At 41.8% G+C, this 26219-nt stretch overlaps 1 protein-coding gene across 1 annotated transcript in view; it reads left to right on the top strand.

The window, feature by feature from the left end:
- lmtk2 (lemur tyrosine kinase 2) overlaps positions 1-24596 on the top strand; it is an 83798-nt gene extending 59202 nt beyond the window's left edge. Inside the window, exons 10-14 of the mRNA XM_057860989.1 lie at positions 5072-5221; positions 5316-8184; positions 8248-8374; positions 11234-11467; positions 19049-24596. Of these exons, the coding sequence (XP_057716972.1) occupies positions 5072-5221; positions 5316-8184; positions 8248-8374; positions 11234-11467; positions 19049-19077 (3409 nt within the window). The 3' untranslated portion in view covers positions 19078-24596. The remainder of the gene's footprint in view (positions 1-5071; positions 5222-5315; positions 8185-8247; positions 8375-11233; positions 11468-19048) is intronic.
- Positions 24597-26219: the final 1623 nt, after the last annotated feature.

Here is a 26219-nt window from a genome sequence, read left to right as displayed (position 1 = left end):
TTCCCAGTCACAAATTGCAGTGTTACGCAAGGTAGTTCTTATTACAAGTGCCACATTACCTTCTGAATAAAGACATGGTGAAATACAAAATCCAACCCCCTCCCTCTGTAAAGACCTACTTTGCTCTTCATTAGGTAATGGTATAGGTTTGGCACCTGCTATCATGCCGAATCAATCGTTGAGTATATTTTTAGTCCACTCAATGAAGCTTGTTTCGTGTCAGAGGTCCATTAGCAGGTTGAAAACAAGGAGTATTTGTCACTCTTTAGTTGGAAGAATTAGACTCTGCAGCGGCCCAGTTACGTTGTCGAGATTCGACCACCAGAGGCTAGTAAATACTAGTTACCCTTAATACTACGGGTGTAACGGTACACAAAAATCTAGGTTCGGTACGTACCTCGGTTTTGAGGTCACGGTTCGGTTCATTTTCCGTACAGTAAGAAAACAAAATGCAAAATATAAAAGTGCTAGTTGTTTATTACACTGTTGTGCTTTCAACAATAGGAACATTAGCCGACACAAAGCTAGAATTCTGCTCAAAAAGTAGCGGCTATTTAAAGATAATAAAACAACAATTTGCCTTTCAGACCCCGCGTATTGGTCAGCTTTCTTTCTGAAAGAAAGGAAAAAGAAGTCCTGTGCTAAAGAGAAAAACAATCCCATTGACAAAGATTTTAACATGTATTTTACAAATGAAATGTCTCAATGAATCATTTTTTTTTCTTATGAACGGTTTTCAAAAGCTGTACTGGTGGATTTTCTCAAGTTAAAGCGCCACACAGAAATTAATAAATTTAGTTGTGTAAGCGGGATCTGTGTATAATTTTTTTAATTACAGGTGTTTTAGCTCATTTCAATTTATTTTATTTAAATGGGCTATTATTTATTTTATTACAGTGCCCTCCATAATTATTGGCACCCCTGAAAAAGATGTGTTTTTTATCTTCTAATAATTTTTAAAAATTCAAATAATATGGGACCTTAATGGAAAAAAGGAGAAAAATCCAACCTTCAATACAAGTGCATTCGTTCATTGGGGAAAAAATCCCACATAAAGAAAAAAATATTTGACATCAAATAATGTGTGTCACAATTATTAGCACCCCTGGTGTTAATACTTTGTACAACCCCCTTTTGCCAACAAAACAAGGTCTCGGGACTGAGATGGCCATGGGAGGAGCTTGATTTTGTGTCTGGTGAACCATTTCTGTGTAGATTTGGCTATATGTTTAGGGTCATTGTCTTGCTGAAAAACCCAGTGACGACCCATCTTCAGCTTTCAGGCAGAGGGCAACAGATATTGATTAAAAATGTCCTGGTATTTCAAAGCATTCATGATGCCATGCACCCTAAGAAGGTTCCCACGGCCTTTGGAAGCGAAACAGCCCCACAGCCCATACTTCACAGTGGGTATGAGGTGTTTTTCAGCATGCACATCTTTCATGGCACGCCAGACCCACTTAGAGTGTCTGTTGCCAAAAAGCTCAATCTTGGTCCCAGTTGAAGCCTAGGACCGTGTGTATTTTTGTGTGAGGGTATGTGAGTATGGGTGTGGGTCAGTGATGCTGTGGGGGCTGTTTCGCTTCCAAAGGCCTTGGGAACCTTCTTAGGGTGCATGGCATCATGAATGCTTTGAAATACCAGGACATTTTAAATCAAAATCTGTTGCCCTATGCCCGAAAGCTGAAGATGGGTCGACACTGGGTCTTTCAGCAAGACAATGACCCTAAACATAAGGCCAAATCTACACAGAAATGGTTCACCAGACACAAAATCAAGCTCCTCCCATGGCCATCTCAGTCCCCAGGCCTTGTTTTGTTGGCAAAAGGGGGTTGTACAAAGTATTAACACCAGGGGTGCTAATAATTGTGACACACATTGTTTGCTGTCAAATAATTTTTTCTTAATGTGGGATTTTTTCCCAACTAAATGAATGCACTTGTATTGAAGGTTGGATGTTTCTTTTTTTCCATTAAGGTCCCATATTATTTGAATTAAAAAAAATATTAGAAGCTAAAAAAACACATCGTTTTCAGGGGTGCCAATAATTATGGAGGGCACTGTATGTGTTTATATTTTACAAATGTGATGTAGTATTCATTTATATTGTATATTTTATGTTGTATAACTTTAATTCCTATGTGAATATTAGTTCCTACTTGTTTTGTTGTGGTAGGAGTGTTTTGTATTGAACACAGGGCCGTGTTGGTTATTATTATAGCAAAGAAGACAGCAGTAAATCAACAAAGACAAGTCAACTGTGCCCCGATCTATCACTCAAGAGATCTGATGGACTCAAAAAGTGGGTTACGATTGCATATTAGTTTGAAAATCGACCGGATCCACCGTATTTTCACACGAGTGACTTCCGGTCTACCCGATCGTAGCTACCGGTAATAGTATTGACGCAGGAGGGTCGCGTCTCGCGTCAAATAATAAACTCTGCCGTTCTTTTCGAGTGCGTCGTGTTGAGCCGCTTCTGGGACGCGTCTAACACGCGGCCACACTGCGACTGGTGTGCATTGGCTGATTGACTTCACTGCGTTCTCGTGGCGGCCACGTTGTCGCGCCGTTGACGTTTCTGGGTTATACTGTCCTACCGTGTTTTGTTCCTCATTATAGTAGAGAAGACTGAGTAAATATAATCTACACAAAGAAACTGTAACCTGATCGGCTCACAGCCTCGATAAGGAAGGGTTACATTTAGGGTTGTCCCAAACGACTAATTTCCTCCCGGTTAGTCAGCTGACTATTTTTACGATTAGTCAACTAATCTAATATATATATATATTTTTTACTACTTTAATAATGAAATTTTTGTTCAAACTTATTAATTCACAAAAACATTTTGGAAAACCTAAATTCTTTATTAATGAATAAATAAATAACATAAATACCAATAATAAATCACAAACAATGAGGTCAAATGCTGCTGGCACATACCAGTGCAAACTAGTCAAAACAATTCTTACTCTTTTTGTGGTATGTCATTGTCTATTGTTCTAAATGTTAAAATGAATTGCAATGTCCTGGACAACCATTTTCAGAATACTTTGTGTGAGTTCAGATGCTGTTTCTGGTGTGCATTCCGCATTTTTGGGGGATGGGGAAAACTGTTCAACTTGTTTGTTTTAACCTGAAAATAGATAAAGTAGAGGGCACACTGAAATATTACCACAATTATTTTGAATGAAAGGCAAACATACCTACAGTAATAAAAAATAAATATATAGTATTTATAGTATATGACTATATGAAATACTTTATAATATTAAGTAACTAACATTAGTGCAGTCATGGATTACAGTAAGCAGGCCAGTGCTGTTTCCATATATATTTTTATTATATTATGTATATACAGGATATATGTATATATTTTCCCCAAGTGGGAGCTTCCATGATCCTAATTTAATAATATTTTTCAAAAAATATTATATTTTTTTATATATATATTAATTATTTTATTAAATTAAAATGCACGTTGACACGACGCACATAAAGTCAACTTCCATTAAAAAAATTGTTATATGGACTTACAATCTGCTAGCTTGTTGTTTCTTGTTGTCTTCGAAAATTACACCTGGGTGACGGCGCTTCAAGTGTTCGTTCATAGCCGACATGCTACCATGGTATGCGAACTCAGCTTAGCAAAGAGTACACAAAGTGGCACCCTCCATATATTCCTTGAAATAATTCCAGGCTCTGGCAATTCTGGTCCGCCTTTTTGGCTTTATGCCGCTTTCCCGTGTTACATATTCTACCCTTTTTGGTAATTGGCGGTGTTTTCAACTCCTCGCCGTAGTGAGGAGTGACCGGCGATTCACGTGGCTCGTTGTCGTCGGTTCGTCCGATTCCCTCCTCAGGAAGGCGGCGGCGTGCATAAAAACCCCGAGAGGCGTCGGATGGCTCTTTATGGACACTTTTATTGACCAAAACAAAAACGTGGGGGATGCAGCCACTCAACTCGGCGCTACCCGCGCACTTTTCCAACTCACCGATCTCGCTCCCTCTCTCTCTCGCTCGCTCGCCCACTTTCTTCCTCTTTGCTCAATCTGACAACGCCGGTCACATTGAAATACCAGCGGCCCCCTTGGGGGTGCCAATAACAACCGCTTGTATCATGAGCGCCCGCCATTCTAAACTTTATTCGCATGTTTTTTTTTTTTTTTTTTAACCCGTCATTACCAGTCGACGGTATGTTTTGCCCGTCAACGCATTTACGTCATCGATGACGTCTACAAAGTCGACTAGTTGTGACTAGTTACATTACGTCAGAAACTCGTTCGGTACGCCTCCGTTCCGAACCGAGCACCAAGTACTGAAACGGTTCAATGCAAATACATGTACCATTACACCAGACATGTCCAAAGTCCGGCCCGGGGGCCAAATGCGGCCCGTGGTCAAATTTCATCCGGCCCCCAGCCTCTGTCATAAAATCAATAACGTCTGGCCCACACACACACTTAATAAATTGGTGAGCAGTACTGCTACGAGCATATGAAGTACTTTACCCACTAGAAGGCAGCAGCTCTCTAAGCAACCTTACCCCTTGTGACCCTTTACTTCCAATTTTCTAAAATAGTGAAAGTCAACAAAAGAAAGTCAAGGATAGGTGGAAATTGGACTATTTCTTCACTAAAATTGGCAACAACTGTGTCTGCCTTATTTGCAGAGACAGTCGCTGTTTTTAAAGAGTTCAATGTGAGGCGATATTACCAAACAAGACACGTCGACATGTACGACAAGATTATAGGGAAGATACGCAGCGAGAAATTGAAGCAACTTGAAGCTAGTTTTAATTTCACAGCAGCAGTATTTCGCATGAGCCCGAGAGTCGATAGAGAAGGCTTGCGAGATTGTTGAAATTACTGATTATTTTAAAGCAAATGTGACACACAGAATGGCTTGCTAAAATTTGTTTTGATATATTTTCCTACGTAAAGGATGTCAGCCAAGGTCGGCCCCCCACATTTTTACCACACCAAATCTGGCCCCCCTTTGCACCCCTGCGTTACACCCTTACTAAATGCCCTTTGATTATGATTAAATGGTTCTCCTTCATTGCTCTTAGGTCATTGGGGGTTACTTTGTGGGAGCTTCTGGAGAATGCCAGTCAACCATATCCACATCTGTCAGACCGGGAGGTTCTCAATCATGTGATCAAGGAGCAGCAAGTCAAACTCTTTAAGCCACAACTCGATCTCCCTTATTCTGACAGATGGTGAGTTTTAAAAAAAACAGTACTGTGAAAAAAGAAAGATTTTCCCTTCAGCTCATTGTCATTCTTGGCCTGAAACATTGTTTTTCTCTCGCAGGTACGAGGTCCTGCAGTTCTGCTGGCTCTCTCCTGAAAAGCGCGCCACAGCCGAGGAAGTCCACCGTTTACTCATCTATCTGCGCATGCAAGGCCAAAGGGACATGGAAGAAGACTTTGAGCAACGCTGGGACGCTCTCAAGCCGTGCGTTTCCACACGCCAGACCACCGTTAGCCACTCCTCCTTTCCTATCCTGGAGCAGTTCGGGGATGACGCGCTGCAGCAAGACATCGACGAGGTGCTGACAGTCACCGAAACGAGCAAAGGACTCAGTTTCGAATACGTTTGGGAGGCAGCCAAGCAAGACCACTACGACGGCAGCCATTCTCACCCGGGCGCCGACACAACGGTGAACTACCACAGCATGTTCTTTCCGGTTTCCACCGAAGACATCCGGGCCCATTTCCCGGATCCTGACGCGAGATCGCCTGCTGCTGACCGTGGGAACACTCCTTCCGGGAAACCTGGGATCGTGCCAGTGTTCGATGCCCAGAAGCTGGCTAACACCAATGGCTATTACGTACAGCTTGAGGATCAAGCAGAAGAGAGCATTGTTGGACAAGATGGGGCTCAAAAGACAGGCTTCAATTCAAGCCAACAAGACTTTGTTGTTCTCCAAGACGTTCGTTTAGATGAATCCAGCACGGATGCTGACTTTTTTCACCACAGCATTGACTCTAAGGACTCCTATTTACCAGACAGTCATATCTGGTCATCTCTTGAAAACGACAGTCCATATCACACAAATATTTTTACCGAGGGAGAGTCCAAACAGGAGGACTCTGTGTCTTGGAGACACGATTTTGTGGAGTTTCCGCAGCGCAATGGGAACCCTTTTTGTGTAAATAACGCTTCAGATGAACAAGACGTAAATGCGCGGGATTCTTTTTTAGGGAGTTGTTCAGAAGCCGCTCACCGGACTTTGGAGGAGGACAGAGCTGATGCTGAGAGGCTTCTGAACACTGAAAGACTGGTAGAAAATTTTATCTTTCTTAAGGAACAGGAGCTGATGAAAGACGGCCCACGCTTTCGAAATTCACAGCAGAATTTTCTATCACCCGGCGTCGTCCACGAACCGGAGGAAACCTTCAAAATGGCTTCATGGGACAACTTGGACCCTTACGGCAGCTTAAACACAACAGAGAACTACTTGACACCTGCTTGGAGTAGCACATCCCCAAGACGGGGACTTTTGGACCCGTCGAGCAGCAACTTCGGGGAGCATAATCCGTTTCGTGTACAAAATCAAACTCCGGTGCCTTCCATTACTGTTGTTTCAGAAGATGACATAAACGACCACCTGCCAGTTAGCAAAAGTTCTTCCGCTGAGGACCTCACCCTGCTCCAACCCCCGGACGGAGGCGTAGACTCTGATCTTAATTCTACCTCGCAGAGATTGGACATTATCGTTAGTCAGACATACAATCAGATTCCTGTCTTCTCGGAAAGTGCCACTACAGAAGTGTCTTGCACCACTGCCAATCTGTCCAACCTTGATGTTGAGACCTCAAACGGTAGCGATATACAACTCTCACCTGAGAAATCACATATTCAAGCGTCCGTTTCGGACAGCGGACACGTCGACGATCTGACGAATGCTGATCTATTGAGCGAACTCATCGCGGATGTGGAAATGGAATCAACTCTGTCCGACCACGAAGAACTATTTACAGATACCGACGGACGACCTCTCGGCAGATCTTCTCTGCTGGTTTCTGGGCCTTCTTTGGACCAGATTAGTCAGGACAGCTTGCTAGAGGACAGCGTGTCCACCACATTACAGACTGTAGACCACTCCGCGGAGACGCCGGACTCTTTAGACTCTCTGGATATTCACCGGTTCGGAGATCACCACAAGCTCCAGCCTCCGTATAAAATCGCCGACAGCGGTTACGAGACGGAGAACCTAGAGTCTCCTGAATGGAACTCTCAGCCTAACGATAAAGACCTCTCCCCTACCGAAAATGGCGAGAGGGTAGCTCAAAAGATAAACAAAACCGAAGAGACCGCCGTTGCAGTGAACCATCTGGTTCCTCCGGAAATTATCATCTCCGAAGCAGACGGCACGCCAGATGCTCCTGGCGAGGACTGCGATGATGTCGTTCCTGTCGAAGAGCCTCTCGTAAATAGTAATTACAGAGACTCCGCCTACTTTTCTGACAATGAATCGGAGCCGGAGAAGAAAGCCGAAGAAACAAACGCAGATGGTTCCGTTGAGGCCACAACACTGCGGAACTCTACCGAAGTGTCGGTCCCTGTGACGGAAAGTCTGACGGAGAATCTTGAGGAGTCTTTAAGACCGCAACGAGAAAGTTCTGCTGCCCCTGAAATACACGGTGACATCAGAGAAGAAGCAAACACTTCTCTAGAGACTCCTACGGATGTCAAGGAGGTCAAAGAACCTTCGATCTGGCCCCATCACGACGGAGACGTATCAGACTTTTTCTTCGACGTACCAGAGTTTTCCGAGCCAAATCAGCTTTCGCCCTCTGAGGACACCGTTCACGCTAAGTTAACCCGGGCCCACACCGGGGAGGCACATAAGATTAAAGAGCCCGACATTGAGGGCCGCTACTTAGCCCGGCGGGACGGCCCTGAGGACGGAGCGGATGCTGACGAAGAGAACGAAAACAGCGACGACTCTGACGATGACGTTCACGCCTACCAGCTGCGCAGCTCCAGCTCTGAGAGCGAGGACGAATGCGCGTACGCCGTGCCACTCGTCATCTCGGACGAAAGTCACGGCAAGAACCTAAAGAGCCTGTTGAAACCCGCCACCCTGAGTGTCCGAGCTCCGTCCCCCTCGGGCACCGCCACCCAAAGAGCCGTGTCCTTCTTTGATGATGTCACAGTCTACCTCTTTGACCAGGTACACTTTGCGCTTTCTCAACTTGTTTTTGTCAGAACTCAAATCTCTTACGTTGCGGTACAGGACACCCCCACCAAGGAGCTAGGTGACCATGCGTCAGGCTCCAACACACATACACCTCAGTTCAGCAGCCCGGAGCCGAGTTCTAGCTACCGCTTCACCAACTCTGAGAGCTCAACAGACGAAGAAGGTAAGCATCTTCCTCCGTACAGTGGGGCAAATAAGTATTTAGTCAACCACTAATTGTGCAAGTTCTCCCACTTGAAAATATTAGAGAGGCCTGTAATTGTCAACATGGGTAAACCTCAACCATGAAAGACAGAATGTGAAAAAAAAGAAAATCACATTGTTTGATTTTTAAAGAATTTATTTGCAAATCATGGTGGAAAATAAGTATTTGGTCAATACCAAAAGTTCATCTCAATACTTTGTTCACACACTGTTGCTGGTATTTTGGCCCATTCCTCCATGCAGATCTCCTCTAGAGCAGTGATGATTTGGTGCTGTCGTTGGGCAATACGGACTTTCAACTCCCTCCACAGATTTTCCATGGGGTTGAAATCTGGAGACTGGCTAGGCCACTCCAGGACCTTGAAATGATTCTTACGAAGCCACTCCTTTGTTGCCCTGGCTGTGTGTTTGGGATTATTGTCATGCTGAAAGACCCAGCCACGTCTCATCTTCAATGCCCTTGCTGATGGAAGGAGATTTTCACTCAAAATCTCTCGATACATGGCCCCATTCATTCTTTCCTTTACACAGATCAGTCGTCCTGGTCCCTTTGCAGAAAAACAGCCCCAAAGCATGATGTTTCCACCCCAATACTTCACAGTGGGTATGGTGCAATTCAGTATTCTTTTTCCTCCAAACACGAAAACCTGTGTTTCTAGCAAAAAGTTCTATTTTGGTTTCATCTGACCATAACACATTCTCCCAGTCCTCTTCTGGATCATCCAAATGCTCTCTAGCGAACATCAGACAGGCCTGAACGTGTACTTTCTTCAGCAGGGGGACACGTCTGGCAGTGCAGGATTTGAGTCCCTGGCAGCGCATTGTGTTGCTGATAGTAGCCTTTGTTACTGTAGTCCCCGCTCGCTGTAGGTCATTTACTAGGTCCCCCCGTGTGGTTCTGGGATTTTTCAGGATACCCGCCGGTTATTAAAAGTATTAAAAAAGCATTGAATTTAGTTTTCCATTATTAAAGGTATTAAATTAGCTGTCGTAAGTCTGGAATTTTTTCACCGTGGTTTTAATTTTCAAGAACATCTCGGTGCAACCTAAATTATAATTTATATACGTGACAAAGTTTTTTTTTTTTCTTAAATCCATAACGAAGATGACGCGTAGATTTTTTACGATGCACTGCACCTCGTGCGTGCGCGCCATTAGCATCATTAGCGTCAGCATCACAACAGCAGGCAATTGCACAGTACTGTGTGCTAACGCAAGGAACTGCTCAGATGCCTTTGTTGTTATTTTCAACGAAAGCCTCAACAAGACAACCTCAACCAAGTCCAAACAGTTGGACCAGCATATGAGGTATTGGATCGGCGACCAAGTCGCATCCAGATACTTTGGGTCGCAGTTTATGGGTCATGCGAAGGCAGTGGACCTGCTTAACATTTCAAAGTAAGTTGCCAATTTCTCCAATTAAAATGTGTTAGATGCAATAATGTATTTCTGCACGGTTTGCCTTTTGAATGAATGTGAATTTCGCAGTTTTAACTCAAGAGTTAGCCATGTTCAATGGGGTATTGGCAGGTGCACTAGCCTTAGCATGGATAAACCGGAGTCGTAGATTCACCATCACTCTCAGATACACAACACAGTTGACACTGTCTATTATTGGAACGAGTGCGGTAACACTGATCTGAATAACATGGCATGGTGATAGGCAAATTATAATGTAGGTGATAGTAAAACACCTCCTGGTATATTTAAATGTTTTTCTTGATTATATAAGAGTATGGATTTTCTCTTATCTGATTAAAAGAAATGTCTTCAATAGCTAACAAAGGATTAACATGTGTTTTGTATACTTCATAAAATTTGATTAGAAAAAACAATTACCAAGGGAAATGGTCATGTGTAGCTTTTTTATTTTGTGGTAATTAATGGTAAATTACTGCCATTTAGTGGCTGTTTTTTAAACTTTCACTGCCAATTGCAAGCACTTTAGTTAAGGTGGCCAATTTGACAATCACCTACCTACCTACCACCTTGACTAGGTCCTCTTAAAAGGGAAACCTGTTGTATTGCAAATGTAATTTCTGAAGTTGCTTTACAATAATAGTGTAAAATCCATTTTATCCTGGGGAAAAAAAATTATGAAAGCCCTTATATTTAAATGTGTTTTAATTGTACCTTCAATAAATGTGCATTCTTTTGTCAAACACACTTAGTAATTGAGGTTAAATATGATGTTCAGTGCTTTTTAAAAAAAATATGATTCAATATTATCTAAATAACGGGTGCGAGAAAAGTATTAATTTTCAGTTGAAATGGCATTAAAAAAGGTCTTAAAAGTCTTGAATGTAGATTGATCAATCCTGGGGGGACCCTGTTTTTGCTCCTCATTCTTATCATTTTGATGCCACGGGGTGAGGAGGGAGTTGAAAGTCCGTGTTGCCCGGCGACGGCCCCAAAACATCACTGCTCTAGAGGAGATCTGCATGGAGAATGGCCCAAAATACCAGCAACAGTGTGTGAAAAGCTTGTGAAGAGTTACAGAAAACGTATGGCCTCCGTTATTGCCAACAAAGGGTACATAACAAAGTATTGAGATGAACTATTGGTATTGACCAAATACTTATTTTCCACCATGATTTGCAAATAAATTCTTTAAAAATCAAACAATGTGATTTTCTAGGTTTTTTTTCCCACATTCTGTCTCTCATGGTTGAGGTTTACCCATGTTGACAATTACAGGCCTCTCTAATATTTTCAAGTGGGAGAACTTGCACAATTAGTGGTTGACTAAATACTTATTTGCCCCACTGTACGAGTGCTGCTCTCCACAGGCCCTCAATTGTTTTTCCTCCTCCTTCAGGCGGAGGTTTCGAGTGGGACGATGACTTCCCCTCAACGCCTGCCTTCCCCTCCAAGACGCACAAAGACCCGTCGGCATCAGAGAGTTTGGCGGTGGCAGCCAGCGTACCAACCCTGGCTGTGTCGACGTCCGGCTGGGGAAGCTCGTCCAACTACTCGCGCTTCTCCATCTCGCCGGCGAGCATCGCTAGCTTCTCCCTGACACACCTCACTGACTCGGACATCGAACAAGGAGGCCAGTTAAAGCACTTTAACTTCACCTTTAACTCATTGACTGCTATCGACAGCGCTACATGTCCAATCCGTTGATCACCCTACCCCGCGCTGACCAATTCTCACTGTTACAAGTTTAAAACGTTCCAAAAATACCGTATTGGCCCAAATATAAGACGGCCCTGATTATAAGACGACCCCCTCTTTTTCAAGAGTTTTTGAACATCAAATTGATTTTTATACAGAAAATAATTACAGTACATCTGAAAAAAATGATTATAACAATATAGTTGAGAGAAAAAGAATGCTATTTTGCCTCATTCAAATCTTAATGTCTGAACATTTAAATATGTAAACTAAAGTGCTATCACATTCGTAAATGAGTGGCTTCTGGTTTTTGAAATGTAAATAAACCAATCTATTGTGATAAAACAACAAAATTAAAACCATCAAAGTGAAGTCTAACTAACTGTAGTCTTGAAACAAATCTGAATAAGGAAAAACATTGCAATAAAATAATGCAAACTGGTTATTAAAGTTGAGAGTAGCTGAGATCTGTCATGACAGAACATCGCTTCAATGATATCTGGCGCCATGTAGCATCGTGAATGGATATAACGTCTAGACCGCAAATATAAGACGACCCCCACTTTTTCAGTCTAATTTCATTGCAAAAAACACCGTCTTATATTCGGGCCAATACGGTAAATCACGCGACGCAGATTCATTTTCGATGGAAAAAACATTTAAAAATTCAAATTTTAAAGGGAAACACGCATCGAAAGACTTGTAGTTCTTAAAAGATAAACGTTAGTATGAGTTAAAATAATTTGATATTAAAAAAAAACCCTCTTGATGTTTTCGTTGTTATACAATTTGTAAGATTAGTTAACTCGTAGGTCACCATTGTTGTTGATGTCACAAGGCGGTGACGTCACTGGCAGGCTTCCAGAGTATTGCTAGCGACTAGAGCTGGGAATCTTTGGGCACCTAACGATTCGATTACAATTCAGAGGCTCCGATTCGATTATAAAACGATTATTGATGCACCCCCCCCTCCTTCTTTTAATGTTTTGTACATTAGTTCCAAAATTGTTCAAAAATCCTCTCAGGCTAAACCAAACTACTATTTCAGTATCAAGTTAACATCTAACAGTAAACAAATATACGAAAACAACAGTAAATAAAAAAAAAACCAATCCCCATTCTGTATCAGCAGCTTTAAACTACGTTCAATTAATTTAATGTTGTGAATCAACTGTTACAGTTGTTAAAATTGCTCCCGTTATTCCATAATTTCCCTTCTGTCTACTTTTGTCAAAGTTTTTAAACTATTTCATCATTTAAAGATAGATTCAAGACAAGATTCTGCTGATTTAGGAGTATTTTAGATAAAAAGTTAATTAGGTTCGCTACAACAGAGCCTTCTAGAAAGGTCTACTGCTTTAAGATGGCGGCTGTTTACTTACGCCGGAAAGTGTCATTTCGCATCTCTGTTCAGTAATACAAGTTCTAACACCGACCTCGTCTGTCATTTTGCATCTAGTTCTAGATATATATGATATCTACTGTAGCCGTATGTTTGTAGCAACTAGCAACTGGGCGTTGTTTGTAGCGGCTGTCAGCCGCAGTCAGGTATGATTGTTTTTTTTATCTAGCGGTATGAGTTGAACATGATATTTACTCTCGGTCCGTTCCTCATTGCGTCCCAAAGACCGCGCTGACTGTGTTTTACTTCCGCTTTACCTGGTATAATTCAATAACAACACTGTCGATATTAGGGGTGTGCCATTTTAGGCACCCCACGATTCGATTTGATTACGATTCAGGGTGCTATGATTCGATTGTTGAACGATGATCATGGTACTGGCAATGATCACATGATCGATGCATCGTACATTACTAAGTAATATAGCTAAAGTTGCACCGATACTGATACTGGCAGGGGGCACCGATCCGGCCAGAATAGGTGGTATCGGTATCGACGAGTACCAATATTTAGGGCGCCGATACCATCGACTGGTATCACTTGATCGCAAATGTGGTCCTCCCAACGTGAGATAACTTGCCAAATCCCGATGCCTGACATCTGAATGTCTTTGTCTCGAATTTACCAAACGATATTGACACCTGCGTCATCAATGTTAAGGATGTAAACTACAACGCATCTCAGCGATATTACGCTGCTCATCTAACATAGCATTCACAAACGATTAGCATGCGTAAGCTAACGCCCGCTGTTGTAGCGCCGTTGGGATCAGAAAAGTTAAGAGCGTGGGAGACTAAGCAAACTCATGGTTTCATGATGAACAATGAGTGGCAAATTAAGAGCGCCATACTTCAAACTCGTCCTGTTTATGAAAGTCGATTGTCATATGCTGGTCTTGTGCAGTAATGAGCAGAAGTGACTTCTGTGGCCACAAAACACTCAAGCGGCGCAGCGCGCACACTAGATATCATCAAATAGCAACCTAGATGTCCTATGTTAGATCCCATTCCAGCTCACGCGCGCACACACTTGATATCATCAAATAGCAACCTAGATGTGCTACATTACATCCCATGCCATTAGCTGCGTGAGCCCAGAGCGACGCGTAGTCCATATACTACATTGATGAATTAGAAACAGCCATGACTGAATGGAAGTTAAGCAGGCCAAATCAATCCATACCAGTGACTATAGATAATTCTGCAAATACTTTTAATTCAGTACATGTTACAGATGGACGAGGACCACAAATAGGATGTTTTGCTTACAGTGCCTTGCAAAAGTATTCGGCCCCCTTGAACCTTGCAACCTTTCGCCACATTTCAGGCTTCAAACATAAAGATATAAAATTTTAATTTTTTGTCAAGAATCAACAACAAGTGGGACACAATCGTGAAGTGGAACAAAATTTATTGGATAATTTAAACTTTTTTAACAAATAAAAAACTGAAAAGTGGGGCGTGCAATATTATTCGGCCCCCTTGCGTTAATACTTTGTAGCGCCACCTTTTGCTCCAACTACAACTGCAAGTCGCTTGGGGTATGTTTCTATCAGTTTTGCACATCGAGAAACTGACATTCTTGCCCATTCTTCCTTGCAAAACAGCTCGAGCTCAGTGAGGTTGGATGGAGAGTGTTTGTGAACAGCAGTCTTCAGCTCTTTCCACAGATTCTCGATTGGATTCAGGTCTGGACTTTGACTTGGCCATTCTAACACCTGGATACTTTTATTTTTGAACCATTCCATTGTAGATTTGGCTTTATGTTTTGGACCATTGTCCTGTTGGAAGATAAATCTCCGTCCCAGTCTCAGGTCTTGTGCAGATACCAACAGGTTTTCTTCCAGAATGTTCCTGTATTTGGCTGCATCCATCTTCCCGTCAATTTTAACCATCTTCCCTGTCCCTGCTGAAGAAAAGCAGGCCCAAACCATAATGCTGCCACCACCATGTTTGACAGTGGGGATGGTGTGTTCAGGGTGATGAGCTGTGTTGCTTTTACGCCAAACATATCGTTTTGCATTGTGGCCAAAAAGTTCAATTTTAGTTTCATCTGACCAGAGCCCCTTCTTCCACATGTTTGGTGTGTCTCCCAGGTGGCTTGTGGCAAACTTTAAACAAGACTTTTTATGGATATCTTTGAGAAATGGCTTTCTTCTTGCCACTCTTCCATAAAGGCTAGATTTGTGCAGTGTACGACTGATTGTTGTCAGTCAGTTGTACGACAGACTCTCCCACCTCAGCTGTAGATCTCTGCAGTTCATCCAGAGTGATCATGGGCCTCTTGGCTGCATCTCCGATCAGTTTTCTCCTTGTTTGAGAAAAAAGTTTGGAAGGAGTGCCGGGTCTTGGTAGATTTGCAGTGGTCTGATGCTCCTTCCATTTCAATATGATGGCTTGCACAGTGCTCCTTGAGATGTTTAAAGCTTGGGAAATCTTTTTGTATCCAAATCCGGCTTTAAACTTCTCCACAACAGTATCTCGGACCTGCCTGGTGTGTTCCTTGGTTTTCATAATGCTCTCTGCACTTTAAACAGAACCCTGAGACTATCACAGAGCAGGTGCATTTATACGGAGACTTGATTACACACAGGTGGATTCTATTTATCATCATCGGTCATTTAGGACAACATTGGATCATTCAGAGATCCTCACTGAACTTCTGGAGTGAGTTTGCTGCACTGAAAGTAAAGGGACCGAATAATATTGCACGCCCCACTTTTCAGTTTTTTGTTAAAAAAGTTTAAATTATCCAATAAATGTTGTTCCACTTCACGATTGTGTCCCACTTGTTGATTCTTGACAAAAAAATTAAATTTCATATCTTTATGTTTGAAGCCTGAAATGTGGCGAAAGGTTGCAAGATTCAAGGGGGCCGAATACTTTTGCAAGGCACTGTATATGGTAAATATAGCTGCAGCAATCAACAGTGTGCCCCACTTTACAAACAGTAAAGATTGTTCTCAGCATTTATATACAAAATTTCTTCAGATCAGTAAGAAGTAAGCACATAAATATTATGCACTAAAATGCTTGTTTATATGATGGCACTGTTATTTTTGCTTGTTGCAAATTAAAAAATAAATAAATAATAACAGTTGTATTTTCTGTTTCGGAGCATTAAATGTATTTAATTGTATCGAAAATCGTACCGAACCGTGACTTAACTGTATTGTTGCATCCCTTATACGTGTATATATATATATATATGTATATATATATATTTTTTTGCAAACAGTGGTATCGGAATGGTATCGGTATCGGCCGATACTGCACAGCCAGGTATCTGTATCGGTGTTACGAGTACCCCTGGTGGTCAGGGGCCGCGGCGTAACATAAGACGGCAGGTGTGCAATGAAGAGGCAGTGACAAGTCAAAATTGCAAATAAAAAGTTTATTTAACAGAAAAGAAACAATGGACACAGAGCACACAAACATTTACCCAACCCCCTGCACTATGCAGCAAACACCAAATAAACAGTTCAAAAACCCCAACTAAACCTAGAACCCAAAACAACCCCCAAACTAAAACACTACAGTGACAGGCACCTATTGTGCCCCAAAATACATGGGTGGTGTTGCCGCTCTATCTAATGGACTAATACAGAGAGTTGGTACCTACGTGAGGTGGGAGACACGATGTAGACCTGCAGGTGTCTAACTAAAGTCCCTACCTCTGTGCTCTGCGCCAACCTAAAGAAAAAGACAAAAGAGATCATTAATAAACAAGAGGCAGAAAGCAAACTTCACAAACGGAATCAAAGTCAAAACATAACAGGCTTCAACAAACCAATACAACCAAAGTGAGAGCTGCCACCGCCTCTCCTGAACCAAGCAAACAATTCAACTTATATAGTGGCAGGACGAACAGGTGATTGGATGATGAACTAATGAGGAAGTGGTTCCAGCTGTGGAGGCCTTCTGTGATCACACAGGTGGAAACTACTGCAAAGGAAAAATACAGGTGAAAACCAACATAGACCAGTATAAAGTGAAAGGAAAAACATACATACCTGAACAAAAGGAAAAATTACTCCCCGTCCGTAACAATCGGTATCGGGCCCAAAAAATGGTATCGGTGCAACACTAAATATAGCCAAACAAATTTCTGACCATTATTTATTAAAAATATCCTAATGATTCAACAGGAACGATGGAAACATGCCCATACAACAAAAAGCTGCCCTTAAACTGCTTTTTTCTTTCTTTTTTTTTTTTTTTAACAAGAAAGTGCAAAATCATTAACCATTTTAAAGGCAGTACTTACAGTGGGGAGAACAAGTATTTGATACACTGCCGATTTTGCTGGTTTTCCCACTTGTAAGCCATGTAGAGGTCTGTAATTTGTATCATAAGTTCTCTTTAGCTGTGAGGGACGGAATCTAACACAAAAATCCAAAAAATCACATTGTATAATTTTTAAATGATTAATTTGTATTTAACTGCATGAAATAAGTATTTGATACATTACCAACTAGTAAATATTTCGGCTCTCAGTTCTTTTTTTAAGAACCCTTCCTGTTCTCCACTCATTACCGGAAGTAACTGCACCTGTTTGAACTTGTTACCTGTATAAAAGACACCTGTTCACATGCTCAAACAAACAAACTCCAACCTCTCCACAATGGCCAAGACCAAAGAGCTGTGTAAGGACATCAGGGATAAAATAATAGACCTGCACAAGGCTGGGATGGGCTACAGGAAAATAAGCAAGCAGCTTGGTGAGAAGGTAACAACTGTTCAAGTTGACGGTCAATCTGCCTCGTTCTGGGGCTCCGTGCAAGATCTCACCTCGTGGGGCATCACTGATCATGAGGAAGGTGAGGGATCAGCCCAGAACTACACGGCGGGACCTGGTCAATGACCTGAAGAGAGCTGGAACCACAGTCTCGAAGAAAACCATCGGAAACACATTACGCCATCATGGATTAAAATCCTACAGCGCACGCAAGGTCCCGCTGCTGAAGCCAGTGCATGTCCAGACACGTCTGAAGTTTGCCACTGACCATCTGGATGATCCAGAGGAGCAATGGGAGAAGGTCATGTGGTCGGATGAGACCAAAATTGAACTTTTTGGTCTAAACTCGGCTCGGCGTGTTTGGAGGAAAAAGGATGAGTACAACCCCAAGAACACCATCCCAAACACCAACACCAAACATGGAGGAGGAAACATCATTTTTTGGGGCTGCTTCTCTGCCAAGGGTACAGGACGACTGCACCGTATTGAGGGGAGGATGGATGGGGCTATGTATCGCCAGATCTTGGCTGACAACCTCTTTCCTTCAGTGAGAGCCCTGAAGATGGGTCGTGGCTGGGTCTTCCAGCATGACAAATTGACAACGACCCAAAGCACATAGCCAAGGCAACTAAAGAGTGGCTCCGTAAGAAGTATCTTAAGGTCCTGGAGTGGCCTAGCCAGTCACCAGATCTGAACCCGATAGAAAATCTATGGAGCTGAAAGTCTGTGTTGCCCGGCAGCAGCCCCGAAACCTGAAGGCTCTGGAGAAGATCTGCATGAAGGAGTGGGCCAAAATCCCTGCTGCAGTGTGTGCAAACCTTGTCAAGGACTCCAGGAAACGTTTGGTATCTGTAATAATAGCAAACAAAGGTTTCTGTACCAAATATTAAGTTCGATTTTTGTGACGTATCAAATACTTATTTCATGCAATTAAATGCAAATTTATTATTTAGAAATCATACAACGTGATTTTCTGTTTTTTTGTATTAGATTCCGTCCCTCACAGTTGAAGAGAACTTATGATACAAATTACAGACCTCTACATGCTTTGCAAGTGGGAAAACCAGCAAACTCGGCAGTGTATCAAATACTTGTTCTCCCCACTGTAACTGAGACACTATTATGGTGGAAGATTTTGGTAGCAGCTTGTTGGTTCCTTTTTATTTTTTTAGACATTGACACCTTTTTAAAACGATTTTCGATTCTCGGCAGGAGCATACCGATAACCTTTTGTGATACAAAGTGTCACGATATATCACCATTTCGATATTTTGTCACACCCCTAAAAGGAAGTGACCTAAAAATGCCTCAAAATTAATAGGAAGTGTCCGGAAATGTACAGGATTGCATTGTCACTTTTTTTTCTCCATTTTTCAGGAAGCAGCGAGGATGGCGAAAAAGACTAAGCTGCTGATCGAAGGCCACTCCACTAGCTGTCATCACACCATCCAACACTTGCACTTTTTTGTGGGATCGGCTCCAGAACCGAAGAAAAAAGCGGAAGCAGTCGAAACGGGAGCCCGCCAGGCGCTTGACTCCGATTCCCAGAAGTTTTACTTCCGCGTGACGTCGGGGCAACATTCACGTCGCCCCGCACAAAAACTAAAATATTTAAGATTATTTTTGGGGGAAATGCATTGTGATATCACAGCCAAATAGGAAGAAACTTTAAATTATCTGCAACTCTTGTTGACATCATCACTGCCATTGCTCCTATTTGTGAAGTGTTTTTTTTTTTTTTTGGGTCAGTTTTCTATCCATAAAAAAATGTTCACGATCTCCGATTTGGAGAGAAACTTTGTCTAGTAAAGGTTTTTTTGTTGTTTTTTTCCCCCGACAGGCTAGTACATTGAGCTTTAACTGGAAATCAAGTATAGTGGTACCTCTACTTACGACATTAATTGGTTCTGGATGTAGTCTCGTAACCCGAAAATTTCGTGAATAGAAACTCGTTTTACATGTAAATGCTCCAATCCGTTCCAAGCACTACTGACACGCAACATTAAATTTTATAATTGGGGTAAAATTGGAATAAAACCACAGCAAAACTCATTTGAATCATTCCATATACCTAACCCATTAGTACCTGTAATGAAGTAGATAATAGAAATAAATATAGTTACGAAAATAAATATTTGAACACCCTGCTAGGTTCTCCCACTTAGAAATCATGGAGGGGTCTGAAATTTTCATCATAGGTGCATGTTCACTGAGAGAAAGAATCTAAAAAGAAAATCCAGAAATCACAATATGATTTTTTTTTAGCAATTTGTGTGATACAGCTGCAAATAAGTGTTTTAATACCTGAGAAAATGAATGTTAATATTTGGTACAGTAGCCTTTGTTTGCAATTACAGAGGCCATACCTTTCCTGTAGTTTTTTTTACCAAGTTTGCACACACTACAGGAGGGATCTTGGCCCACTCCTCCACTCAGATTTACTCTAGATCAGTCAGGTTTCTGGGCTGTCGCTGAGTTTTAGCTCCCTCCAAAGGTGTTCTATTGGGTTTAGGTCTGGAGACTGGGTAGGCCATGCTAGAACCTTGATAAGCTTCTTACGGAGCCACTTGTTGGTTTTCCTGGCGGTGTTCTTTGGTTCATTGTCATGTTGGAAGACCCAGCCAAGACCCATCTTCAATGCTCTGACTGAGGGAAGGAAGTTGTTCCCTTGCCTGGCACGGCCAGACTGTTCTCCCTGTATTTTTCAAACACTGAGAGAAAAGTCTGGGAACCAGCCCATTAACGGCCTCTCGAGCAGGTACAAAATCAATCGACAAATCAGATTCGTTTATTTGCGTGACGTGTTCTTAACGAGCAACGTCACTCTTTCGCGTCGGAAGTCGTCTCCACAACAACACAGATGGTGAACAGGAGAGCCGAGAATATGTTCCAATCCACGTTAAAATCAGTTTTAAATGACCAAAAACACATCGACACGAGTCATCGACAACAGCCTGTCTCGCGCTAGCCATGTTGAATAAACTCTGCTCTCCTCGTATGTTTTCCTTCGCACGCAAGTCCCTCGTCCTGCCCTCGTCGTTTTACTAACGTCACGTCTGCCCGTCGCTGATTGGTCCACTCCGCTGTCTGTCTGGTGTGGCTTGCTCCGCCCTGGAAATTGTATCCGCTGAATGGTGGCCAGACTCAATAGCTGGAACAGCGGTGAGTCTGGTGTACCAGGCAAGTTCCCCAAAATCTCACAATACAGGGCCCCAATCATCCTCTCTTTAATACAGTGCACTTGTCCTGTCCCATGCACAGAAAAACACCCCCAAAGCATGATGCTACCACCCCCATGCTTCACAGTAGGGATGGTGTTCTTGGGATAGTACTCATCATTGTTGTTTCTCCTAGTTTGTGAAATTATGACAAAAAAAGTTCTATTTCGCTCTCATCTGACCACAAAACTTGCTCCCATGACTCCTCTGCATCATCCAGATGGTCATAGGCAAACTTAAGACAGGCGTTAACCCTTTATTGCCAAATGTATCACATTTGATACACCTAAAATTTCATGATTTTGAGACTAATTCAGAATTTTGACATCTTTTTGGAAAAAAAAAAAAAAAAAAAGATGGATGCAAGTCAACACATGCATCTGCAGGTTCCATGAGAAAAGGAAGCAGACTTTAGCAAGGGTTATAGATATTAGAGCGCTTATTACACATATTCATTTTGACTTTTTTACAAATTTGAAAAAAAAGGTTTCATTAGGACCTTATTTTTCAAATTTTGGGATTCTCTGATAATTGCTTCATGTTGCAGGTATTTGAGGGTTAACATGTGCAACTTTAAGCAGGGGAACCGTCCGTGCCATATATGATTGGAAACCATGACGTCTTAGTATATTAGCAACAGTAACCTTGGAAACTGTGGTCCCAGTTCTTTTCAGGTCATTGACCAACTCCTGCCGTCTAATTCCGGGCTGATTCTTGACATTTTTCAGGATCATTGAGACCCCATGAGGTGATATCTTACATGGGGCTCCACTCCGATTTATATTGACAGTCATGTTTAGCTTCTTCCATTTTCTAATGATTGCTCCAACAGTGGACCTTTTTTCACAAAGCTGCTCTGTAATTGCGCCGTAGCCCTTTCCAGCCTTGTGGAGGTGTACAATTTTGTCTCTGGTGTCTTTGAACAGCTCTTTGGTCTTGGTCATGTTACAAGTGAAGTCTTACTGATCGTATGGGGTGGACAGGTGTCTTTATGCAGCTATCAACCTCAAGTGCATCTGATTCAGGATAATGCATGCAGTGGAGGTGGCCTTTTAATAGGTGGACTAACAGGTTTTTCAGGGTCAGAATTCTAGCGGATAGGTGTTCACGTACTTATTTGCAGCTGTATCACACAAATAAATGTTAAAAAAATCATGCATTGTGATTTCTGGATTTCTCATTTTAGATCTCTCTCACAGTGGACATGCACCTACAATGAAAATTTCAGACTCCTCCATGATTTCTAAGTGGGAGAAATTGCAAAATAGCGGGGTGTTGAAATGCTTTTCTTCACTGTATACAGTACAGTCCCTGACAAAAGTTTTGTCGCAACAATTGCTAATAACCTGACTTTTAATGATTTAATTGGTTTCAGAAATTGCCCATATGAAAGCTAAGACCCTCCCAGATGATGTTGAATGTACAAAAATATTATTTGTTTCACTGAAAAAAGGACTGCATCGATGCGGTTCGACAAGGATTCATACAATTTATTGATGAAGTCATCAGGAACATCTAAGAAAGCAGTCTTGCATGCCTCCCAAAGTTCATCAATATTCTTGGGTTTCGTCTTCCATGCTTCCTCTTTCATCCTGTTCATGTCTGGTGACTGGGCTGGCCAGTCCTGGAGGATCTTGATCTCTTCTTTGCCTTGAGGAACTTTGAGGTAGAGATTGAAGTATGCAATGGCGCACCATCCTGCTGCAGAATTTGTCCCTTTTTATGGTTAGGAATGTAAGAGACAACTAAGATTTGTTGATATTCCAGACTATTTACGTTGCCTTCCACCCTGCAGATCTCTCGCACACCCCCATACTGGATGTAACCCCAGATCATGATTTTGCCACCACCAAACTTCACTGTTTTCTGCGTGAATGTCGGATCCATGCGGGCTCCAGTAGGTCTCCTGCAATATTTGCGGTGACTGTGGTGTAATTCAATGGAAGATTCATCTGAAAAATCCACCTTTTGCCACAAAACTGAAGTTTGGTGCCTAGATCGATGGTGCCTATCTCAGTCTTTGTGACAAAAACGCGAGGAGACCTACGCGCTAATGCAATGAACCATCTGTGGGCTTAAAACGATAAAAACACGATGAGCCTTGTGCTCATTTGGCTCAGACATTGCTCTAGCAACAATAACACCATAGCGCCTGTGCACGTCATCATACTGCGATGCCCAAACGTCATCAACAATAGGCCAATAGGAGAGCAGCATACTAAAAGGATGGGAAATATGACCAATAGGGCAGCAGGATCTTATAGCTCGTAAAGCAGGAAGTACATATGTATCTTTTACAGTATTGTATAGCATTTTTGCCTTCAAATCTGAAATTTCTTAACAAGAGACAATATTTTCCAGTTTAAACGTGTCGTAACCTGAAAATAACGTTTGTAGAGACGTTTGTAAGTAGAGGCACCACTGTACCATGTTTTTTGGACTATAAGTCGCACCAGCCAAAGATGCCACAATGAAGAAAAAATTTCCTCTGGAGTATATTATTAGATGGAGCATTTTTTTGTTGTTGAATTTATGAGAAACCAAGAACAAATAATGGCAAAATGGAGAACAACAGGCTAACTTGGCATCTGTAACAAAACATTGTTTTTTGCCTAACTACAGCCTAAACACAACATAATCAGGTGACTTAAAGATAAAAACAGAAGTTGCACCTGAGTCGCAGGCTCAGCCAAGTGCGATTTATAGTCCAGAAAAGATTATATATCCAATTATATTCTGGGTATTCTTAATATCCTAGTTAAAGTACATGTACTCTTACACTTGCCATCAGTGTGCAAAATTGTCTTATGAGTTGTCTTATGATTTAAAATCCATCTTTATCCTTATAAAGATGGATTATAAAGGTTATAGAATGAATGCTTGATAACCTTGAAAGGCTATGTACTTGCAATTTCTTGGGAGTTGAATGTCGCGTACCCTGACACGAACCCAATTGAAATTCAATCAATGTGACAAACCAGTTTTGTAAATAATAAAACGGCTGCTCGCTTGGGTTCATAACACTACCAAATTTTATTTTCGAACAACACTATTTGAAATTTGTTAAAAAAAAAAAAAAAAGAACAAAAAAATTGTGCAATGATTTGAACGCAAAGCTCGTCTTTTGCCTTTATTTTCATTTTTATTGTGATTTGATGTTTTATGGACATAATTTCTTTACAAATGTTATTTTACCCCCTTCCACTTTGTATTTAATTTTCTTTTCAGACCCAAAGAACCTCAAGACAGGAATGCAAGTGCTTGTGTATCAGTGTGAATGAATTATATATAAATTCAAACTGGCTATCAGGGACTTAAGCACCCCCGTTAACTGCTTTGACCCCCACTTATGTGTAGTCGACGCCACTGCGCCCCCTTTTCATTGAATCCCGGGCGCCCGATCCAAACTTGAAGGTTTATTTAAGAGACTGACTGGATGACGCTTGCTTCATCTTGCACATTTGACAAACTTTAACTGACATGTATTAACAGTACTGATGTAAATGATCTGGGGACGAGGTTTGATTGTATGAACATATCGTAGTTGCAGTTCAATGAGAAGATGACGATGGCGGCGGAAAGGCGCTGTTGAGACCTGTTCATTTTAAGTGATTTTTACTTCCCATTGATCACGCGTTAGTGTCATTGAATGAGATGTTTATAATTACACCGTTTAATATGAAAATAAATGAAAATGAACTACAGAACGTGTTCAAATTTTGTTCAGAATTAGCTTTTTACCACTGCTTACAATGAGACTTGCTTTTCATTCATTCGCCAGCTTTACAGTCTTTTAAACAGTATGGAAGTTGTTCTTCTCCAGAGTTGAGTGTACAGTACCTGACAAAAGTCGCTTGCATACACATGGACCTGAAGTGTACCTCTAATATATTTGTAATCAACATTTTCTGAAAAGAAATTGATCATTTTAATCCCAACAGGTTTTGGAATAACATTTCGGTGCCAAAGAAAACTATTGAAAAGTGTTCTGGTGTTTACAGCTTGGTAAAGCACACTGGGTCAATTTTTGCAAAGACACTCTGGGGCAAATAAGTATTTAGTCAACCACTAATTGTGTAGGTTCTCCCACTTGAAAATATTAGACCTGTAATTGTCAACATGGGTAAACCTCAACCATGAGAGACAGAATGTGGAAAAAAAAAAACAGAAAATCACATTGTTTGATTTTTAAAGAATTTATTTGCAAATCACGGTGGAAAATAAGTATTTGGTCAATACCAAAAGTTCATCTCAATACTTTGTTATGTACCCTTTGTTGGCAATAACGGAGGCCAAACGATTTCTGTAACTCTTCACAAGCTTTTCACACACTGCTGCTGGTATGTGGGCCCATTCCTCCATGCAGATCTCCTGTAGAGCAGTGATGTTTTGGGGCTGTCGTTGGGCAACACGGACTTTCAACTACCTCCACCGATTTTCTATGGGGTTGAGATCTGGAGACTGGCTAGGCCACTCCAGGAATTTGAAATGCTTCTTACAAAACCACTCCTTTGTTGCCCTGGCTGTGTGTTTGGGATCATTGTCATGCTGAAAGACCCAGCCACGTCTCATTTTCAATGCCCTTGCTGATGGAAGGAGATTTTCACTCAAAATCTCTCGATACATGGCCTCATTCATTCTTTCCTTTCCACAGATCAGTCGTCCTGGTCCCTTTGCAGAAAAACAGCCCCAAAGCATGATGTTTCCACCCCCATGCTTCACAGTGGGTATGGTGTTCTTCGGATGCAATTCAGTATTCCTTTTCCAAACACGAGAACCTGTGTTTCTACCAAAAGTTCTATTATGGTTTCATCTGACCATAACACATTCTCCCAGTCCTCTTCTGGATCATCCAAATGCTCTATAAGGAACCGCTGACGGGCCTGGACGTGTACTTTCTTCAGTAGGGGGACACGTCTGGCAGTGCAGGATTTGAGTCCATGGCGGTGGTTATATAGGTAAATTAGCTTGTCTTCTCATGTTGTAAGGATAACCCCACCATTAATAATTACAGTACTTTCCTATATGTTCAGACTTATATTGACCCCTTTTCCCTTGCTGAATGTGCTAATCCATTTTTTCCCCTCAAACGCAAGTTTGATTGGCTGATGACTTGACCCCTCCCCTCCCTACACCCACACACGCGTTCACAGCCGTTGTTCTGTCAAAATTTTCACCCTGATAATATTTTGCTCCCGAAGCTTTTGTGGTGGTGGATAAGCACTCTTTTACATTCAGCTGGACTCTCAATGTTATCCAAAGGTGCTAAATAAGCAAGTTTTATCATAAACATACACGTGCAACATGAATATGGCATAAATAAATGCTTA

Source organism: Corythoichthys intestinalis, chromosome 16 (assembly GCF_030265065.1).
Source record: "Corythoichthys intestinalis isolate RoL2023-P3 chromosome 16, ASM3026506v1, whole genome shotgun sequence".
Taxonomy (NCBI): Eukaryota; Metazoa; Chordata; class Actinopteri; order Syngnathiformes; family Syngnathidae; genus Corythoichthys; species Corythoichthys intestinalis.
Note: the sequence above shows the minus strand (reverse complement) of the source record. Positions and strands in the feature narration are given on the sequence as shown.